Source organism: Canis lupus, chromosome 5 (assembly GCF_011100685.1).
Source record: "Canis lupus familiaris isolate Mischka breed German Shepherd chromosome 5, alternate assembly UU_Cfam_GSD_1.0, whole genome shotgun sequence".
Lineage (NCBI taxonomy): Eukaryota > Metazoa > Chordata > Mammalia > Carnivora > Canidae > Canis > Canis lupus.
Genome location: NC_049226.1, coordinates 76319438 through 76340250, shown reverse-complemented (window position 1 = coordinate 76340250; position 20813 = coordinate 76319438). Strand labels below are relative to the sequence as shown.

General features: G+C 41.9%; 1 protein-coding gene across 4 annotated transcripts in view; it reads right to left on the bottom strand.

The window, feature by feature from the left end:
- WDR59 (WD repeat domain 59) overlaps positions 1-20813 on the bottom strand; it is a 103790-nt gene that overhangs the window by 45546 nt on the left and 37431 nt on the right. For all 4 annotated transcript variants that reach the window (XM_038538330.1, XM_038538327.1, XM_038538328.1 and 1 more), the window contains exons 6-13: positions 19764-19801; positions 16132-16220; positions 12829-12945; positions 8848-8925; positions 6588-6744; positions 3047-3126; positions 1326-1458; positions 1065-1189 (exon numbers count right to left, since the gene is read on the bottom strand). In XM_038538330.1, the coding sequence (XP_038394258.1) occupies positions 1065-1189; positions 1326-1458; positions 3047-3126; positions 6588-6744; positions 8848-8925; positions 12829-12945; positions 16132-16220; positions 19764-19801 (817 nt within the window). The remainder of the gene's footprint in view (positions 1-1064; positions 1190-1325; positions 1459-3046; positions 3127-6587; positions 6745-8847; positions 8926-12828; positions 12946-16131; positions 16221-19763; positions 19802-20813) is intronic.

Sequence of the window (20813 nt, the reverse complement as noted above, 5' to 3'; positions counted from 1 at the left end):
ATTGATACAGATAACCAATTAATCAAGGAATCCTTTCACTGTCTTGATTTCTCATGCTGCCAACCAGAAAAGGCTGCTGGAGTAGAGTGGGAAAAGGCACACATGTGGGAAGTCAAGAGACAGATTCAAATATCTCTTCCACGAAATAGCTGCTGACCTCAGACAAGTCATTACATCTCTTAGTGTCTGTTTCTCCTTCTGTAAAGTAGGGAGAAAAGCATGTATTGCAGAGCCTTCTAAAGGCCAAAGGAGGGACACTTGGGTGGCTCAGTCGATTAAGCACCCAACTCTTGATTTTGGCTCAGGTCATGATCTCAGAGTTGTGAGATCAACCCCTGCATTGGGCTCCACGCTAGGTGCGGAGTCTGCTTAGAATTCTCTCTCCCTCTGCCCTTCCCCACAACCCCTCAAAAAAAGGACAAAGGAGATAATTATGGACACACACGTATCCATGACTACTGTTAGTTGAATATAGGCCAAAAAGAAACAAACCAAGATTCAAAACTTCACAGACTCAATTCTCTGAAGGAAACCATTTCAAAACCACCCCAAAAGGAAGGGAGCAAACTTTCCATGTGTTAAATAAACAAAGAGGTTTGGTGACCTTCTTACTATGAATCTAAGTTATCAAGAAAGTGACCAGCTTTAAGGGAAGACAGCACAGCAGAGCCTACAGAACATTGGCAGGTCAGGTTTAGCTTCCAAACTCAGCTCTGCCATTAACTATACTAGTAACCTTTGACAAAACACTAAGCCTTTCTGGATCTGAGTAAATGCCACCCATGGTAAAATGAGGAACTGAGGCATCTGAGAGGATTTTAAGATACACGAGCATGAATTTATTCTTTGGTTCATCTTACGAGAAAATATTACGGTGAGGCTGTAATTTGCATTTATCAAACATCTCTTTCTCTAGAAAACCTCAAAAATAAAAAAAGCAAGCAGAGGGATTTACCAGTTAGAGCAACAAAGCTATTAGCTAACCGGAATCACAGCTGAAATCGGGCCCTTGCCCACCAAGCACCACCCGCCAGCATGAGAGAATCCCCTAAAGTAGTGAGCACCTCAACGTTGACATTCCGGATCTGCACATTGATCAAAGAGAACTCCTGCTGCAGAGTCTGAGGCAGCCCCAGCTGTTCCGACCTCTTCTCTTCCAGGATACTGCTTGGCGGGTCTTCCTTTAAGACTAGCAGGAGGGAGAGGTTCTTCAGTGGTTGGAAAACAGTTTTGAAAGTGAGCCCAAGAGCAGTTCTGGGGCATCTGCCGTAACTCTGAAATGCAGAGAGGGGCACCTCACCTGAAACACTAGTTTGGCCAATTACCTTCTTCCTCCCCATGGCTTGAGCTGTGCTGGTGATCCGTATCTTGAGTGTGAAGGGTCTTCTCTGGCTCCGGCAGAAGAGAAATGCTCTCAATGAACTCATCAACACCATCCAATATGTCGTTTGCACAAAGCTGTGACAAAGGGTAGAAGATCTAGCTCTACAAAAGTCAGTGGAAATGATCATCATGGCTAGTTAAGAGTTCAGACTTTAAAAAGTCTGATGACTTTAAAAAACCCCGATGCCTGGGGGGCTCGGTGGTTGAACATCTGCCTTTGGCTCAGGTCGAGGCCCGCATCAGGCTCCCTGCAGGTAGCTTACTTCTCCTTCCGCCTATGTCTTTGCCTCTCTCTCTGTGTCTCTCATGAATAAATAAACAAAGGCTAAAGATGTCAGCCAAAACCCGATATAATCAAAATAGGTGTCACCCACCACCAGACCTACCTGGTTAAATACCTAGGAGAATAGACTCTTTTAACTACCCTGGAAAAAAAAAAAAAAAAAAAAAACTACCCTGGAAATTTTTCATCCTGTTCACAGTTTAGGCAAGCCTCAGAAAACATTATTTTAAAAATTTCAAGCCTTTCTGGAGTTGGTCAGCTAGCCCAAAACCAAAAATGAACAAATGGTACCTTCTGGAAAAAATATATTTGAAAGGCAGTAGGTGATGATACTTAACCAAAATGCTCAGAGTGACTTTATACTAAGCAGCAAATTCTTTTTAAGATTGATTCATTCATTCATTGATTTTTAAGTAATCTCTACACCCAACATGGGGCTCAAATTTACAACCCTGAGATCAAGAGTTGGATGTTCTCTGAGGCCCCTGGGTGGCTCAGTCAGCTGAATGTCTGACTCTTGGTTTTGGTTCAGGTCACAGTCTCAGGATCATGGGACTGAGGCCTATGTTGAGCTCCACACTCAGCCACGAATCTGCTTGTACCTCTCCTTTCCCTTCTGCTCCTCCCCAGCACCCCCATCTCTCAAGTAAATAAATAAAATCTTTAAAAAAAGAAAGTTGCAGGCTCTCATTCTTAGGTTTTGGCATTAAAAAAAAAAAAAGAACTGCATGCTCCACCAACTGAGCCAGCAAGGCACCCTGCAAATTGCAAATTTTACCCAGTATCTTTTATTGACCTTATCCAAAGCATCATGGGGGAAGCAACATAAGTGAAGCATGGTTCCTGCCTTTAAGAAATGTAGCCAGTGAGTGAAAGAATCGTTCTGAGATGGAATATAGCAAGGGCAACAGCAGTTCACACCAGGTACAAACCATTATGGTTCATATAAGAAGCATTATCATTTATGGGGCAAACATTGGAAAGGTATTCATAGAATACCTTTTCATAGGTGCTGCTGATGGATGTAAAGGGCTCTGAACACTGCAGAGAGTAAGGTTAGACTTCCTAGTTCATTTAGAAGAAGAGAAAGAAATGAGGTCCACAGGCCATTTGCTCAGTGGGCTACCCAGACTCTCATACCAGGACAAGAGAAAAGGCAGTCAGAGGCTTTTCACGCTTAAAAGTACCAAATACTAAAGTTGGCTCTTGAAAACCTCAAAGCCTCAGTGTGGCCTACACATGCCACTCAGGCCACCAGCAACTATTATTAAATGTCTACCACATATCCTCTAACTGCCACAAATACTAAATCTTGTATTTTTTTTTTTAAGTTTCTAGTGTATCCAGTTACACTCCTCCACAACAGCACTGAATACATACCCTCTGCATCTGGGAATCCACCCGCCACATTCTCAGCGTCTGATCTCGTGACCATGTTACCAGTTGGTAGTCCTTGGACCCTAGAAATCACCAAATGAAAATCCTGGAATTTTTTTTTTTTTTAATTCAACATCAATTTTGCAACAGGTTGCACTGGAGTGAGATTCTTTCATTCATTCCTTCATCCATCCATTCAACAAATACTTACTGACCATCTCCTAGATGCCAGGCACTGCTCTAAGATACCTGGACAAGCATGAATATCACAGCCTCTGCCTTTATAGATCTCACAGCTCAGTGGTGGCAATTGACAAATGGATAAATACATAATAAAATGTCTGGTAGTGATAGTGTTATTAAAAAAAAAAAAAAACACCCAGGATAAGAGAACTGATGGCAGAGCTATTTTTAAACAGGACTCCCTGAGGAAGTCACATTTGAGCAGAAACTTAAATGAAGTGAAATAATAACTGGCAGCTCAGCAGGTGAAGAGGGATGCTGGGATTTAACGTCACATTGAACTTTCGCCTCCACAAATGTTCCTCCTTTTATATGCTCCAGAGGAGCTAAGCGTGAATATGATTTTGTGAAATGAATTGCTTTAAACGTATAATGAAACTTTACTGTTTAAAAGAATTTTTTGATGAAGAGATGTATCTCTTTGTAAAATGGATAATCAATCTCAAATGTTTTTAATTGCCTGAGTTGCATTTTCACATATTATTAGGTCTGGTCAGAGGGAGATTCTTCTAAAATCGTTTAGGAGCTTTATGAAAGATCAGGGCATTTTGGAGTAAATTAGATCATATCTAGAATCTCCTTTACAGCTATCCTTATAGAGCAAAGAATTTAGAAGAGTTTAGAATTGAATTTCATTTGATTCCTTCATTTTACAGATAGGAACATGGAGGCACCAGAGAACATGATTTGTCTGAGCTAAAAGGGGGGTGAGGGGCAAAAGGTCTTGCTCTATGTCATTGCCCTCCATTGGGCCCTCGCTCCTCAATGTTACTGCCTCACAGGACACAACTCTTCTGAACGACTGCCTGTCAGGAGTCCTCTCAACCCTCTGCAGACTCACATTCATGTCAGCAACTGTTTTCTGCCTCCACATCTGGCTTCTTTTCGTGTCCCTGAAGTTATTCCTAATTCCGTTCTAATCGCAAACTCTCTACCAGTGCCTTTGCCCCCATTCCCTCTCGCTCTCTCATAGGGCCCTTGTTTTCTCACATACCTCTTTCTTGCACCCTGTACTTGCCCTCAGAGAGAGAAGGTGGCAGCTCCAAGATCAACTTTGCTCCCTGCTTTTGAAGACAACTTCACTCACAAAACCAGATGCTGCTGCCTCTGGTCATGTTGCCTTACAATCTGGCTTCTATCCTCAATTTGTTTTTGGAATTCCTCTCTTAATGATCGTATGGCTTCCCATTTGTAAAATTAAGTGCTTTTCTCTAATTCTGCACACTGATCCCCCAACACCACCTGAAACCAGTGACTGCCCCCCTGGTCACAACACCCTGATCTTCTTGCTAGCTCTCCAGAAGCTCCTGTACTGCAGCGAAATGCAAAGTCAAAGCCTGAGGTAATCCAGTAAAAATGGACTAAGAAGACATGGCAGTAAAATAAGATGGAGCAGCACTAGTTGAAAAAGAAGTAAAATGCGGGATCCCTGGGTGGCACAGCGGTTTGGCGCCTGCGTTTGGCCCAGGGCGCGATCCTGGAGACCCGGGATCGAATCCCACATCAGGCTCCCGGTGCATGGAGCCTGCTTCTCCCTCGGCCTATGTCTCTGCCTCTCTCTCTCTCTCTCTCTGTGACTATCATAAATAAATAAAAATTAAAAAAAAAAAAGAAGTAAAATGCAAGAATACACGTGGGAGGATTACATTTATAAAAGGTCCAATAGGCAAACTGAAACTATTTTGAGGAATCCATTAATGGTGGCAAAACTATAAAAATAAAAACAGAAATTACTTTTATAAATATTAGGACAGTGTTTCCTTCCAGGGAAGGGAAGGGACAGTTACCTGGGGCTCTGGCAATATTCTCTTTCTAGACTGTGGTGGTAAGTTACATAGATTAACACTTCAAAATTGGTAAGACTAAATAAATTTATTTTTAAAAATTTTTTTTTAAAAATTGGTAAGACTGTGCATGTTTTATGTAATTTTCTAGACAGATGATATATTTTACAGTAAGAAGGGATCTGAAGAAACACCTGTAACTTGTACTCAAAATCTTGCTACTGACTAGATGGTCCTGATTTACACAGCTCACCCTGCCAGCTTACAGATGACACAGATAACTGAAAATGGGTTGCTAAAAACTTTTCGTTTCAAGCCAAAACTACAGGCCAACCTCTCCCTGCCAGACCATGAGGAAGCTACATCCTCTGTTCACTATGGCAAAATGCAAGATAGGAAGTTGAAAGCCAAAGTCGTGCATGCAAATTGATGGGATAAAGACCAAGCAGCCTCATGTTTCTAGAAGCAGGGATATTTGGGAAATAAAAAAATGAGAAAATTAAGAGGATGATCAAAAAAGTCCCTTTAAAAGCTATCCTGAAAAAAGAGGCTTGTGAAGGTCACAGATAAGCAGGGATAAGATGAGTGCTCTAATCTCAAGTCTACCAGACCTGAGACAGACTCTGGACAGGCCACTCCACTACTTGCCTTTCTTTCTGTAATACGGAAAGACCAAGAAATATACTTCTGTTCCATAAAAACTTTAGAGATCGTGACAATAAGATCTCAGGATAAGAGAGGCTGCGTGGTAAGCTGGTGGAGGAGCTGAGGCTGAGGGCTTCTGAGTCCATCAGGCTTGGCTTTGCATTGGTGAGGACTGGCTAGATGGAAGCTGCAATAACAAACAATCCCCAAATGTCGGCGGCTTAAAGCAAGGACATCTTGCTCACTCCACATCTGCACCTCATCCTCACTCCTGATGGGCACAGCTCCAGCTGGCTTTGGGCCAGATGGTGTGGCAGAAGCGAGGAGAGAGTATAATTGTACCATGGTTGCTAACGCTTCAACCCTGAAGAGATCGCATCACTCTGTTTGTGTTTCATGATCGAAGCAAGGCTTATGGCCAAACCCATCTTCGAGGAGGAGGGAGGTGTAACACACCACTATGTGTTGCGAAGGGAACTGGGAATATGTGGTGGGTAGTGCTGATGAGGACCTCAGGTCTCCTTCCTCCGCAGAGAGGCAAGGAGTAAATGCCAGACTTCTGAGGATTGTCAACCCAGAGTTTTTCACCCCTAGAGATGGCCCAACAGCAAGTCTGTCAATCAATTTCTTGCAGATCTCTTCCACACAGGTGAGAGATGACATCGAACCTCAGAGAAGAGGTGGGAAGCTGGGAGAAAAGCTGCAGCCACACATCCCTTTCCCTTTCTACCGTGAAAAGTGGTGGTCCCCCGACTCTCTCATTCCTCAAGTCCAGCCCTGAGGGGTCTGTGTCCTCCACACCAGACCACACAGCCAACCCTACTGGAGCTGCTGTGGAATAGGGCTCAGAAGGAAATCAGGCTCCCACTCACCCTCCTTCTGTTTCCTCCACTGGAACTCCAGCACCACGTCATCGTGCCCCACAAAGGTATGGACCGGGGTATTCAAGTCAAAGACATTCCACAAGAGAAGACTGTTTTCCCTCCGCAGCTGAGGGACCATCACAGTCACCAAGCCGTTGCTGAAAGGCTAGGACAGCAAAGGGAAAAGCAGACGATTATTCCAGGGAGGGTTGGCTGAATCTTGAATTACCAAAGCTGGAATGCTTTCCTAACTAAAATAAATAAGATGATGGAGGGCCCCACCCATCTGGGGAAATGTGTTCCAGATACCACAAGTTAACTACCACATCTAATTTTCTTTTGCATTTATTCTGCTTTGTCTTTGCATGGAAGGAACCACAGCAAGTAAAAAATAAAGCTAAGCCAAATACTTGGAGGACTTTAAATTCTAAAATAAGCTGCACACCAGAACACATTGTTTCACATCCAGAATGAGTCTGCAAGACACACTGGGGAAAACCCCAGAGCAGCGAGAATTCTTGCCATGTGGAAAAGCACCAGAAGCATAGCATCCCCATGAAGCATCACCTTCTCATGGCTTCCAATACTATAGCTATTCAGAGAAAAACTCTCTGATTTCAGGACTGACACGTTTTACTTATCAACACTTAATCTGCTCAGTAGCTAAGGGGCCCATTTGGTAGATAATCAGACTCTGTTTTTTGAGGAATAAACTAAAGTCACCTAAAAGCCCATTTATCTTCACTCTCACTCCTGGCAGCACTCCTGGACTTCTCTGTTTATTTTTTAGAGTAAACATATTAATCCAGAGAAGTATTTCAATTCATAAGAACAATGTCTGATTTCTTGACAAGCGCTCCCAGTTGCAAAAGCCACTTAATACCTAAATTATCTTCTATGTTTCACAGTGCCTCGGGGTGACAGCCTAATGCACAAAGGCAGCTTTATTCATCCCTGTGCTCCCTTTCAAGTTGACACTGAAGAAAATATATTATCTCTGATCAGAAGCTATCAATGTGGCAATGGAAAAACTGTTGGAAGGCTAATAGCTTATCTCCTCTATCTGTAGCATTTTATGGTTTATAAAGCATTTTAAGATACCATTTTTCAAAAGGAAAGGCATATTGTGCACGTACTAAATGCCACTGAATTGCATACTTTAAAATGGTAAATTTTATCACAATAATAAAAAGGAAGGCTCCATAAAATTATCCGTTTCTACAGAGGAAGAAACTATTGTTCAAAAGCATCCAGCATCTTGCCCAAGGCACACAAATATTACATGGTTCACTGCAACATTATTCACAACAGCCCAAATATGGAAACAACCAAAATGTCCATCAGTGGATGAATAGATAAAGAAGATGTGTTACATGTATACAATGGAATATTATTCAGCCATGAGAAAGAAGGAAATCCTGTCATATGCCACAACATGGGTAGACTCAGCATTATGCATAGTGAAATAAGTCAGAGAAAGACAAATACTGTGTGATATCAGTTATAGGGAATCTAAAAAAGCTGAGTTCCTAGAAACAGAGAGTAGAATGGTGATTCAAAGGCTGATAGGTGGGGGAAATGGGGAAATGTTGGTCAAACTTCCAGTTTGAAAATGCGTAAATTCTGAGGATCTAAAATACAGCATGGTGATGATAATTAAAAATACTGTACTAGACTCTTGAAAGTTGCTAAGAGAGCAGATGTTCAATGATCTCAATACAAAAAAAAGAAATGGTAATTATGTGATGTGACAGAGGTATTAGCTAATGCCGTGGTACTAACAGTCTTACAATACGTAAGTGTACAAATCAATGGGTGTCCACTTTGAACTTATACAATGTTACATGTCCATTACATCTTAATAAATCTTGGGAAAAAATTAAAAGGCACCGATGGACCCAAAACCCAGGTCTTCTGAATCTAAAACCAGATGTCCTTCCACCACAATCCACTGACGGCAAGTCCTACAACCCACTAGCTCCATCTGCACCCCCTTCCCCTGTCATTAGTGAGCACCTTCCTGCAGCCCAGCCTCCCAGTCAGTCTATGGTCCGCGATCCTCACACCAATTCTTCCCCAACATTCCAAGGGCAAGTTTTTAGACACATAACAGCTTTGATGCTGTCATTATTGCCTTTGCCCCACCCCTCAGCCAAGACAGAAGGAGAAAACTGCCTCACAAAGAAAATAAGAGAAGACAGCCCTTGGCCTCCATGTCTGGAACACCGCGGTGAAGCTCTCCAGCAGGAGGTTAGGGTATCCCACTCACAGTGTATCTGGCCTTCCAGACAGGCACCTGGCAAGGGAGAATGCTGAGGTATTTCCGAGGCTGGCGGTAATCCCAGAACTGGAAGAAAGAAAGCAGGATAATTTGTGAAATAAATGCCGTTAAAAAACTCAACAATTGAGGGCAGCCCCGGTGGTGCAGCGGTTTAGCGCCGCCTGCAGCCCAGGGCGTGATCTGGAGACCCTGGATCGAGTCCCACATCAGGCTCTCTGCATGGAGCCTGCTTGTGTCTCTGCCTCTCTCTCTCATTCTCTTTGCATCTCTATGAATAAATAAATAAAATCTTTAAAAAAAAAAAAAAACTCAACAATTGAAATTAATTCAGCCTGTGGTCCCTTGGCTCCCTGTCCATGGTGTGTCCTGGCAGCCCCCTCACCATCGGAGCAGGGCAGAGATACAAACCTTCCCCAGCTATAAACATTACAGAATTGCCCGCCTTCAGGAGGACAATTAAACAGGCCTGCAAGTGAAAGGTCAGAGTGACATGTTTCCACTCTGTGTCACTTTTATGCCGTGTAGGACAACATAACTAACTGCTAACAATAGCTGATGTGCTGACTGCATACTGCATTCCAGATGGAGCTTAGAGCTTTAGGTTTTTGATCCTATTTAATCTTCACAACCACCAAATAATGGGTGTTATTCATTTCTTTCTCAAAGGTAGGAGCTAAATTACTAAACAGTCTAACCTGCCCAAGCTTACACAAGGAAGAGGTGGCTGTTTGGACATGTACACACTCACCCACTCCACCACTGAGCATGAGGAACATGAGGCTGCGGAATACATATAGGTGAACCAGACACACTGTGCCTTAGAGACACCTGTGCTTTCTAGTGAAGGGAAAGCTACACTCAGAACCCAAGCATTTGTCATGAAGCAGGAAACGGTAGAGCACCAAAGGCAGGAGGAAACTCTGAACTATTCAAGTATTAAGAAATTATTTTCTTTTCTTTTTTAAGAAATTATTTTCAAAAATAGATTATAGTTTGGCAGTTTCTTAAAAAGTTAAATGTGCATTAACCATTAATCCAGTGATCCCAACTCCTAAGTATTTGTCCTGGAAAACTGAGAAGTTCCGTTCATGGGAAAATCTACACGTGAATGTTTATAGCAGCTCTATTCACAATCATCAAAAATTGGAAACACCCAATGTCCCTCAACAGGTTCAACAGAAAATAAACTGTAGTATATCTCTAGAAGAGATTAGTACATGCCAACTAAAAGTACATGATCTATTGATTCTTAAAACAACTTGGATGATCTTGAAAGTGCTATATCCTAAGTGAAAGAAAACAACTCAGAAAGTTTCATATTGAAATTATTCCATTTAAATGACCTTCTCAAAAAACAAAACTACAGTGATAGAGAACAGAAGTTAGGGATTGGAGGAGAGTGTGGCTATAAAGGGATCAGATCACAAGAGGTTAATTCTTGTTTCTTCTGACAACTCTCTTTTTGCCAAATTTGGGCTTAATATGCAAAATAATAAAATTGTTAGGATGTTTTTTCCATCTAAACTGCTTTGAGGTTTCCCAGATGGCTATAGGGAAAACTATAACCCTTATCTTCTCAAAGAAGGGAAACTGGAAATCATTAGGTCTTCTTGGCATCCTCCAGAATTTTAATTAGGTCAACACTTTTTGAAGGCTTTCCTGTTATCAAGTCTACCAATGTGAAAAACCAGCAAATAAAAAAGTTCAGCCCCCCAAGTTAATTATATCCAAGTAAAATATTAGTATATTTCAGCTACCAGTTACTCTTCATCATGGACAGAAGCACATTCATGTTTATTTATAGACTGTCACTATAACTGTTAACAGAACCAATCCTTTATTTAAAAAAAAAAAAAGACTTGTTTTCAGATTTAAGTATGGTCAATTGGTGAGCATTATAACATATTATTATGGGTTAAGTCAAGAGAACTCTGGGGACTTGACCAAGTCCTCACTCACTTGATAACAAGATCTTATTCTCAAGGCAACCACTTAAGTCTGTTTCAATCTGACAGACTGGTCACTAAGAACCAGAGCAGCTATGCCATCCTCTCATCCATTGGTGATTTCTGCTTTTCTCTTACTTGCCAAAAGGCCCTTGCTACAAGCTATAGAACAGAAAGGAAGGTTTCTGAAGAAATATCAGAAGAGCCTCAGGCAAGAAAGAACCAAGTTTTTGCACAGCCTTGTGAGTACAGGGCTCTTAGTAAGGCCAGCCATGACCCACGGGCAATTATACATCTGTCAGGAAGTACCAAGGAACTGTGTCTGGATTTCCAGGACTCTTTATCTAGAAGAAGGTAATGTTGTTAAGTAGACTGCTTAACCCAAGATCAGGGAAAAAAACAATCATTAAACTAGTATGAAGTAATTTCATTGTAGTTAATGTTCTATTTTTATTATTTTTTAATGTTCTACTTTGTTTTAGTGTTCTATTTTTAATGATCAAAATCCTTTGCTTTCTTTGCGATCTAGCTCTACCCCTCAATTCAAGAGTTTCACAGTTTAACAATTTACAAACTCAGGTGAAATATTCATTCAACGGTATCTTGTTCTGGCACACTGCTTAAATTCAGAAAATAAAAAAATAATAAAAACGTATTACTACAAATTATAAGCTGATGTATTATCAGGTAAACTTAAGAAAATGATTATGTAGGGAAAAAAATGACATACTGAGCCTGATCTACAAATTACTAAAAACGATGGTTGACCATTATGCAAAGTGCCTTTAAAACTGCTCCACTTTTTCCAATTATGCTATTCATATATACTCAATAAAAACTGTCTTCCTTCCACCAGGACACAGTGGAATAAATCAAATACCATGTTAAAAATCTCATTTAATTTGTGATCTCGGCCTACAAACAAGGAATAAGGACCGAGTTTCACATGTGGAAAGTGGCCTGTTAGCTGCCTTACAACCCATGGACTCCAGCCTCCCAGGTGGTAAAAATGTCATTGAATAGCAAAAAACTTAAGGAAAGAGGAGGATGTGAACTGGATGGTTTCTGGGTTCTGAACTTGGTGACAAGGTGACAAAAACCCAAACCCAAAACAAACAAAAAAAGCTACCCACATAAAAGTGAATGACAACCCTAAGGGATTTACAAACCTCAAGACAGAAGTTAACTTTTCAGGCCTTAGTGTTATGATCCTAGTTTTGCTCACCAGACCAAAAAATGACACTGTACATGTGCCCACATAAACAAAGCATTTTGTTAATGATGCGGAATCACAAAATTACTAAGCAAATTTCTATGGCCAAATTTCTTTCCTTCCAGACAGGGACCCAACCACAAGGAGGACCCGTGGAAGGAGGCTGACCCTGTGCTCTGCATCCGATGGTCAGGCCAGGAAAAACAAACAAGAAATGCTGCACTCGGAGATAAACCATAAATAATAGGGTCACTGAAACACATAAACCCTCGAGCATTTCCTGTAAGTTAGAGAGAATCTCTAGTAAAACAACCCTCTGCCTGACTTTTGCAATGCTGATGACTGAAGATGTCCTGACTTTTGCAGATACAATAATCATGCGAGAAAACTGCTGGTTTTCTACCTCAGGGAGACTAATCATAAACTTGGTAACCTTAACAATTTTGTGAGCTTTTCTTCTTTACTTCTATCTGGTTTTGTTTTGTGTTGTTTTGTTTCCTGAAATCTGACTTCCTGGCAGCTTCTTTACAAATAAACTTCTCCTTTCTAAATGGTTTAGTCTGACTTCCTTTCACAAAGGGACAGAAGAAAACCCTCTGAACAAATCCCAGGAGCCACATCAGAGATACGCTACTCCATCATTCCTACTGGCCTACGCAACCAAGTTTACTGGCCCAGTTCCCCAAGAGGCACACCCACCCCTAAGCACACACGCTATGCTGACTGTATCTTTCCTTCTGAAGAAAGTGCTGTTACAAAATCTGAGGCCTCCAAACACAGCTCCCCCAGATGTCCCCATGGGTCACTCACCTTGACAGAGTTGTCTTGACTGGAAGTAGCAAGAATGTGCTCAACATCTGGGTGCCAGGCCAGGCCATGGATTTTAGAGAGGTGAGCTGCGAGATATTCCACTGCTGTACTGGGTTTCTACAACAGGATCAGCACCGAATGTTGTCAGTTTATCAAGAATTCACTGAGTGCCTACCATGTAACAGTCTGCTGGGGGCTGGGTGGGACACAAAAACACTACTGGGTACTGTATCTATCCTTAAGAAACTCCACTTTGTTTTGTTTAAAAAAAATAAAACAGAAGAAGACTTACCCAGCTCTCCTTCACACATGCTCTCTCTATGGGCCTGTGAACCTGATTTCTTTCTACTCCAGCCCCACTCATGGTTTTACGGAAGGATACAGGGTATTGGGTGTTCTTCCCCTCAGTAGTACAGTCTACAACCCCTGCTCCCTTTCCTCACTATCACCCAAGGAGAGGGGCTGTGACATTCAAACAGACCTGACCTCAAGACTGGAGGTAAAACCACCAATCTTAAAGTAATTGAGCACCAAGATCCCAAAAGAAAATGAACACACTGCACAAAAGAAAACTATACATGATTAATAAACTTATATAAAACAAGCAAGCTCAGGAGGAAACCTCGGAAATATACATTAAAGTAAGATTTTATTAAGCTATCAGATTAAAAGATATTTGTAAATAATACTCAACGCTGGTGAGGTTGCACTTGTCACTGCTGGTATTTATACACAATAGTACAACCTTTTGGCAAAAACTTTGACAATTTTTACCAAGCAACTTAAAATGTTCCTTTCTTAAGAGAATATTCCAATTTCACAAAAAGCTTTAGATAACAAAAGATATTCATCTTGGTGTTATTTGGAACACCAGACAACCAGAAACAACACAAAAAGTGGAGAATAATTAAATTTTAGGGTCAATTATGGTATAGCTCTCCAACATAATATGATATAGCCACTAAATGTTAGATTTAGGGATTATAGCACAGGGAAGATGTATCTATTATAACATTAAATGGAAAAAGTATATGTGACCGTATACATGGTACGATAAACCATGTGTTTTAAAAAGTACAAGAAAACACCAAAATGTTAGCATGTCTCTAGGTAATAGGTCTATAAATGTTTATTTTCTCTTTTACATTTTCTACAGACATCTATTACTTCTATAATTAGCATTAGTCTATGAGGCTAAGGGTAGTCTCCAGAAAAAGTCTCCCTAAGTTCAAATCCCGACAACAAACCAGGCCTCAGTTTACTCATCTGTAGAACGAGGATAAAAATAGTACTTACTTTAAAGTTAGTTATAACAAGAGTTCTGAGAACAATACCTATGCATAGTAAACGTTTAGTAAATGTTACTATTAGTCATTTGGGTGTTTGAATGAAATCCAACCTTGCCACCCATACTGCACTTTTTAAAAGCCTCTGATGCTTGGTGCCATCAGCACTATTTTGACACTCGCAAGTGCTAGAGAAGGAAAAATATGACCTACAAGTTTTAAATCGATCTAAACAAAAGTCTTAAGTATTAACAGAAAAAAAAAAAAAAAAAAAAAGCTAAAACCCTTTATACAAAGTAGATAAAATTGGGACACCTGGGTGGCTCAGCAATTAAAAAATCTTTTTTTAAATATTTTATTTATTTATTCATAGAGACAGAGACAGAGAGAGAGACAGAGGCAGAGATACAGGCAGAGGGAGAAGCAGGCTCCATACAAGGAGCCTGACGTGGGACTTGATCCCAGGTCTCCAGGATCACGCCCTGGGCTGAAGGTGGTGCTAAACTGCTGAGCCACCCAGGCTGCCCATAAATAAAATATTTAAAAATAAATAAATAAATAAAATTGCTGAGGGAAGTCAGGACTCTTAGTAGACCAGTTGAGAAGACTAGAGAGGAACAGTTTGGCCGTCTCTTTCTGCAACATAAGGAATACTACTGGTTTTTTAATACTAGTTTGGAAAAGTACTGACAGGATTTATGCCTAAGTACCCAAATGGTTTGTTTTGCCTATGGCCTGAAAACGGTCTTGCCTATGGCCTGAAAACAAGTGTGTATGCACTACAAATTAGCCAAATATTTTATTTAAACCATTTACTACATTTAAATGCTGTGCTAGTGATGCAAGGAACAAAATCAATCACAATTTAAGAAATAAAGAGAGGAGAGAATGGCTCTTACCAGACCGGACTAAGAGACAGAGACAAAAAAACAATAGAAGATGTACCCATCTAACCCATACTTACAAAATCACCTTTTCATCTAAGAGCCACATAAGGCAGAGGGCTTCAGCCAGCACACGATTCCCTAACAGGCTGTGTCGCCTAATCCAGCAGACTCCCCATCTCTGCCCAGCCATATGACCTACTCCCTGCCACAGGCAAAGGGCAGGGCTGCCAGAAGCCATACTGACACCAGACAGCATCCAGGCAGATAGTTTCGGGAAAACTAAAAGTAGGCACTCCCTACAGAGGCTAAGGGGCTAAGGAGCTCTAGCCTCCAGTTTTAGGAAGCAGAAAGCAGTATGACACCCCAGGTCTTACAAAGTTGACTGCTCAGTGCATTACTACCCAATCATCTGGCAGTTAGGTATGGGGGATCCTTTCCCCATGTCATTATTTTTACTGATGCCAACAAACCAAACAACAGACTCTCCATGGTGGCAGCAGCCCAGGACCCTGCACCTTTCCTGCCCATCAGTTACACAGGGTGTACAGGGAGAAATTATGCTCTGCAAGCTCTTGTGAGGTTAATGGATCAGCTGGATGTCTAAGAGAGAATTTGAGCACCCTAACTTCCTCACCTCAGTGATTTATACCAAGAATACTTAGGATGGAGTATGTCCTAGTACAACCAGTTTGTCCTCTGCCATCCGGGGCAGGGATAAGAAGTCTGCTGACCATTCTAGAATAGTGTCTGGTCCCCAGGCTTGACCTCCTCAATGACACACACACTCATTATTATTATATTCGTTTTGAAGATATGGTAACTGAGGCTTGGAGAAGTGTCATGACTCAGCTGGTATCATAATTAGGAGGCAGCAAAATGGGGCTCTAACTTAGGTCAGGCCCAGTTTATTTTCTTAAACACTGATCATCATATTCTCTATCTTCTTTCAACATCAATTCGATCAGAAAGCAAATGTCATCTGGTAACTGTGATCTTCAAATGGCAATTTGGCACCGTGCAGAAGGCACCCGGGCCTCTTCTCAAGATGAGTCCTGCTTACTGACAATATCCTCCTCATTCCCCTGGGAGGGACTACAGATGAACTGGGGTCAGAGGAAGAGATTACTCACCCGCTTGTCCCATATCCGCACATCCCCGTCGTGACTGGTGGCGAGGCAATTAGCATTTTTTTTGTTCCATTTGACCTGTGAGGCACCGGCTGCAAAGACAAATCAGGGGAAGAAAGTAGCTGCCCTCAACCCCTCTGGCACCAGAGTGGAGCGCATCCAGGGTGGCTGGATAACGAGTTCCAGCTGAAGGAGAATAGAACCCTTCAAGTTTCTATGACCACACCAGCTCCACCACTGAAGAGAAAATGAGGCCAAAAAATAAATGAATTAACACATTGGAACAGGATCAGAGTCACCTAATTGAGGAAATAATCTCACTTAGGAAAGAACTCTACAGGTTACCTCCGTGCAGAATCAGCAGGGAAACAGTTTCTCATGAGCAGCAGCTCAACATGGCTCTATTGGTTGGTAACTGACTACTCATTACACAACCTGGCTCTCTGTCACCCGCTGGCCAACCTGGCGCTGCCACTCGGAAGAGCCTCTGCTTGATTCCTGCTCCTTCCCGCTTACTCCCTTACTATTTAGGAGGGCAACCTTGGAGAAACAAAGGTTCCTGAACCTTAACTGAAGAATAAGGCCCTGGGTCGCCCAATTCTGCCCTCCAAAGTGTATGTGCACCAGCCCCCCCGCGCCCCCACCCACCCCCCACACTCTCTCCTCCCATCAGTGGTTATGCATGGCCACTGGCCCGGTATTAAATCAGGGAACAGGAACGTCCCTGGCTCTGTGAACAGAGTCCTCTCACCACTCTGTCAACACAAAAAGGTAACAACAGTAACAAGGGAGCATAAGATGCCAGAGGGGCTGAGACCTGTAAAAAACTAGGACATATCAGCACTTCTAGCTGACTCTTAAAAATAACCAAGTTAATTAAGTTAAACCAGAACAACACAATGGCTCTCCTTCCCATCTCTTCTTGTCCTTGCTCAGACCACACATAATACTTCCCCTTTTGGGTGGGTGTTTATTACTGGGGACACCATCATGGATCCAGGGCTTTGGAAGGCAGCCTGATCCAAGAAGTCTAGAGTGGGACCGACACACCAAGGACTCAGAATCTAACAGGAAATCGAATTAAGGCCCAGAAGTTATCCTTGTTTGGTTTGGGTGAGGATATTGGTTTGTTTTGTTTTTTGCTTGAGATACAGGGCATCTTGAGTCACCTAAGAATGAATGGTGGAGACCCCTAAAGGAGGGAAGCTAGTGTAGGAGACAGTTTCTTCGCACGAAAGGGTCTCAGCTCAAGGAAAAAGTGAGTAGGAAGAGCCTGCCCCATTCCCTCAAGATAGAAGTACTCAAGGATTTCCAAAAAATCTACTTTCCCTAGTGCAGGGCTCCATCGAACCATGAAGCCTTCCAGAGGCTAAGTCAACCTGTTCTACTAGGATTATGACAACAGAGCCAAACAGAGTTCCCAGCCCCTAGGTGTTCTTGGACATAGAATACTCGAGTACACACAGGCTCTTGTTACTCCCTACCCCAAGGCATAAACAACACACTCACGGAGAGATAGGGGCCATGGACCCTGGGAGACAATACTAGCCAAGGTTGTACCTCTCCGGGAGTGGTAGATCAAGGAGCTTACCAAAATCTACAACCTCTCATTTGCTGCTTTTCTCCCAGGGCAGCTTTGCTACCACTTAGAAATCTCACTGAGGTGCAAAATGAAAGAGGCCTTCTTTAGAGGACTTACAACAGAAGAGAAAGCAATCAGAACAAGTAGGCTGAAAGAAAAGAGCTGTCTTTCTTTTTACAGCTCCTCTACAACTAATCTAACTTAACCTCTAAGTAGAAGCAACAAAATCTCAGGGAGGTAACTGAGGTATTTACAGACCATTTGTATTTTTATTCAATTGGATATCCTCCGCAACCATGTCTATGGGCCATCGTGTGTCTCAGATCAATAGTGCCTAAAAGTCAAGGTGGCAGGGGCGAAGGGGAGCCTAAATCAGCAGATTTATTAAGCACTTAGCACAGAGGCACAGGTGCTTGATTACTACTGCCATTAAACAACATTTACAGAGCATCTCCTCAGGTCAGACACAAATGCTGACTTTGGTCTAGAGGACTGAAAAAAACAGGTCCCTAACTGCAGAGAACAGATAATCCACCTGCTTAATACAGTCATGATGCTCAGTGTTTTTATTTTATTTTATTTTTTCTCAGTGTCTTTAGATGATAAGGTATGGAGATGTCGAAAAAAAAAAAAAAGAAGAATCATGTGATCATTTTGGAGCAAACATCAAATGTGAATTCAGATGTACCAAAAAGATACAAAGCAGCAGGATTTAAGAGACATATTATGTATATATTAACAAGGATGCCAAAATAAATTACTGATGGGGCACCTGTGTGGGGCATTGGTTAAGCAGGTGATCCTTGGTTTCAGCTCAGGTCATGATCTTGGGATTGTGAGATCGAGCCCCACATTGGGCTCCATGCAGAGTCTGCTTGGATTCTCTCCCTCACTCTAGGCCCCCAACTCCTCTCTCTCTCTCTCAATCTTTCCAAAAGTAAATAAATAAATCCTCAAACCACAATACTGATGACTGGGCTTCATCACCAGTTCTATGCCCAAATTATGTTCTCAGTAATTACTGGGAATACCCGGTAACAGCCCCAAAGCAGAATTCCAAAAACAGTCAATTCCAACTGAGCAATGAAAACAGGTAGATCAGAAAGTAATTTCAAAGTTCCAGTGTATCCATATTAAATGACAACATGCGGACACAATCAGCATAACCTAGATTGTGAGGAAACCACAGGAAAAACAACCTGGCTTCTTCAGTAAATAAACCTCAGGAAAAGAAAAATAAACCAAAAAGGAAGAGGGAAAAGAAACCTACCAATTACAAAAGATGAGAAATACATCAACCACTTATATTTTTTATTTGGATTCTGACTTAAATAATTTGTAAAACAACAATAACAGCTGACAAATATTTGATATTAAAGAGCCACCATTAACATTTTTATTTAGGTCCATTCACGGTATTGTGGTTACATTATCTTACAAGATTCTTCTCCTATAGAAATATCACTTACTAAAATACTTGTTAAGGAAATGATATGACACCCAGGACAGGCTTCAAAATAATTCCTTTTTTTTTTTTTTTTTTTGAAGTAAGCTTCATGCCCAATGCAAGTTGGACATTTAACCAACTGAGCCACCCCACTCAGGCACCCTTCAAAATAACTCCAAAGGAGATGAGGATGGGGGGTGGGACAGTGGGTAGAGGTTAAGAGGAAATAAATAAGACTGGCTGGATGGTGACAGTTGTTGAAGCTGGATTATGAACACAAAGCAATTTATTGTCTTCTATATTCATACACATTTGAAATTTTTCAAAATAAAAAGTTTAAAAACAAACCATTTTGTATCCTGTCCTTGACTCCTGAAATAAGTTCCTGACCACACTCAGCAGTCCTGACTCTAACTCAGGAGAGCAGCCTGAAGCAAATCCTTTACCAGGAGGGACTTACAATCCCACCCAGCCAAGCCAGGGACAGGGGTAGGAGCAGTGCCCATGAAAGTAGGGATGAAAGCCAGGCTGGGGACTGGGGGAGGGGCAGACCCATGAGAGAAGGAATAGAAGAAATGAACTGAGTCAGGAGGAGTATATACTCACCTACAGCGGACAGCGCAACCGTGGGCTTCCTTGTGTCTCTAAGAATAGAAAAGTCAGAGATCAGATGCCCAATTCACAAGCCACCATCCACCTAGAACTTTCCTCCCTCCACACACAGTTCTCCACTTCCCTTTTACTGGGTGCTTAGAGTTCAGAGGGAATATGAGGGCCTTAAAAACAAGTGTACAGAGAGGCCTATGTCCCTTCAGGGACGAACCTTCTGAGCTACTTCAAATGAGGCTGAGTCTGGATTTCAAATCACATAGTAGTAGCCACAGAAAGCAAACAACATGATTCGGCATGGCCTGCCTGACCCTGATGTAGAGATGGAAGAAGCCAAGAGAATCCATTCCTGGAGCCATTTATCCTAGTGGCAACAAAGTGACGGTCATGGAGGCATAACTCTGCAAGGACCTTCCCAGCAGCACTTCAAAGGTGAAGTAAAAAGCTACTCTGATATCCACAGTTGTTAAGAGGTGGAAGCAGCCCAAGGGCCCACCAACAGATGAATGGATGAACGAAATGTGGTCTCTACATACAATGGAATATTATTCAGTCTTAAGATGGAAGGTAATCCTGTCACATGCTCCAACATGGATGGACCTTGAGGTTATTAGGTTAAGTCAGATAAGTCAGTCATAAAAAGACAAATACTGCATGACTCCAATTCCACTTGTATGAAGTCTCTAAAGTAGTCAAGTCAACAGAAACAGAAAATGGGATGCTGTGTGTGTAATGAGTAGGGTTTCAGCTCTTTTAAGATGAGAAAGTTCTGGGGATCTGTCATGCAACAATGTGAATATATTTTAGTGAACCACACACTTAAAAAATAGTGAAGATGGGGAATCCCTGGGTGGCTCAGTGGTTTAGTGCCTGCCTTTGGCCCAGGGCATGATCCTGGAGTCCCGGGATTGAGTCCCATGTCAGGCTCCCTGTGTGGAGCCTGCTTCTCCCTCTGTCTGTGTCTCTGCCTCTCTCTCTGTCTCTAATAAATAAGATCTTTAAAACAAAAAACAAAAAACAAAAACCCCACTCCGTGGGGCAGCCCAG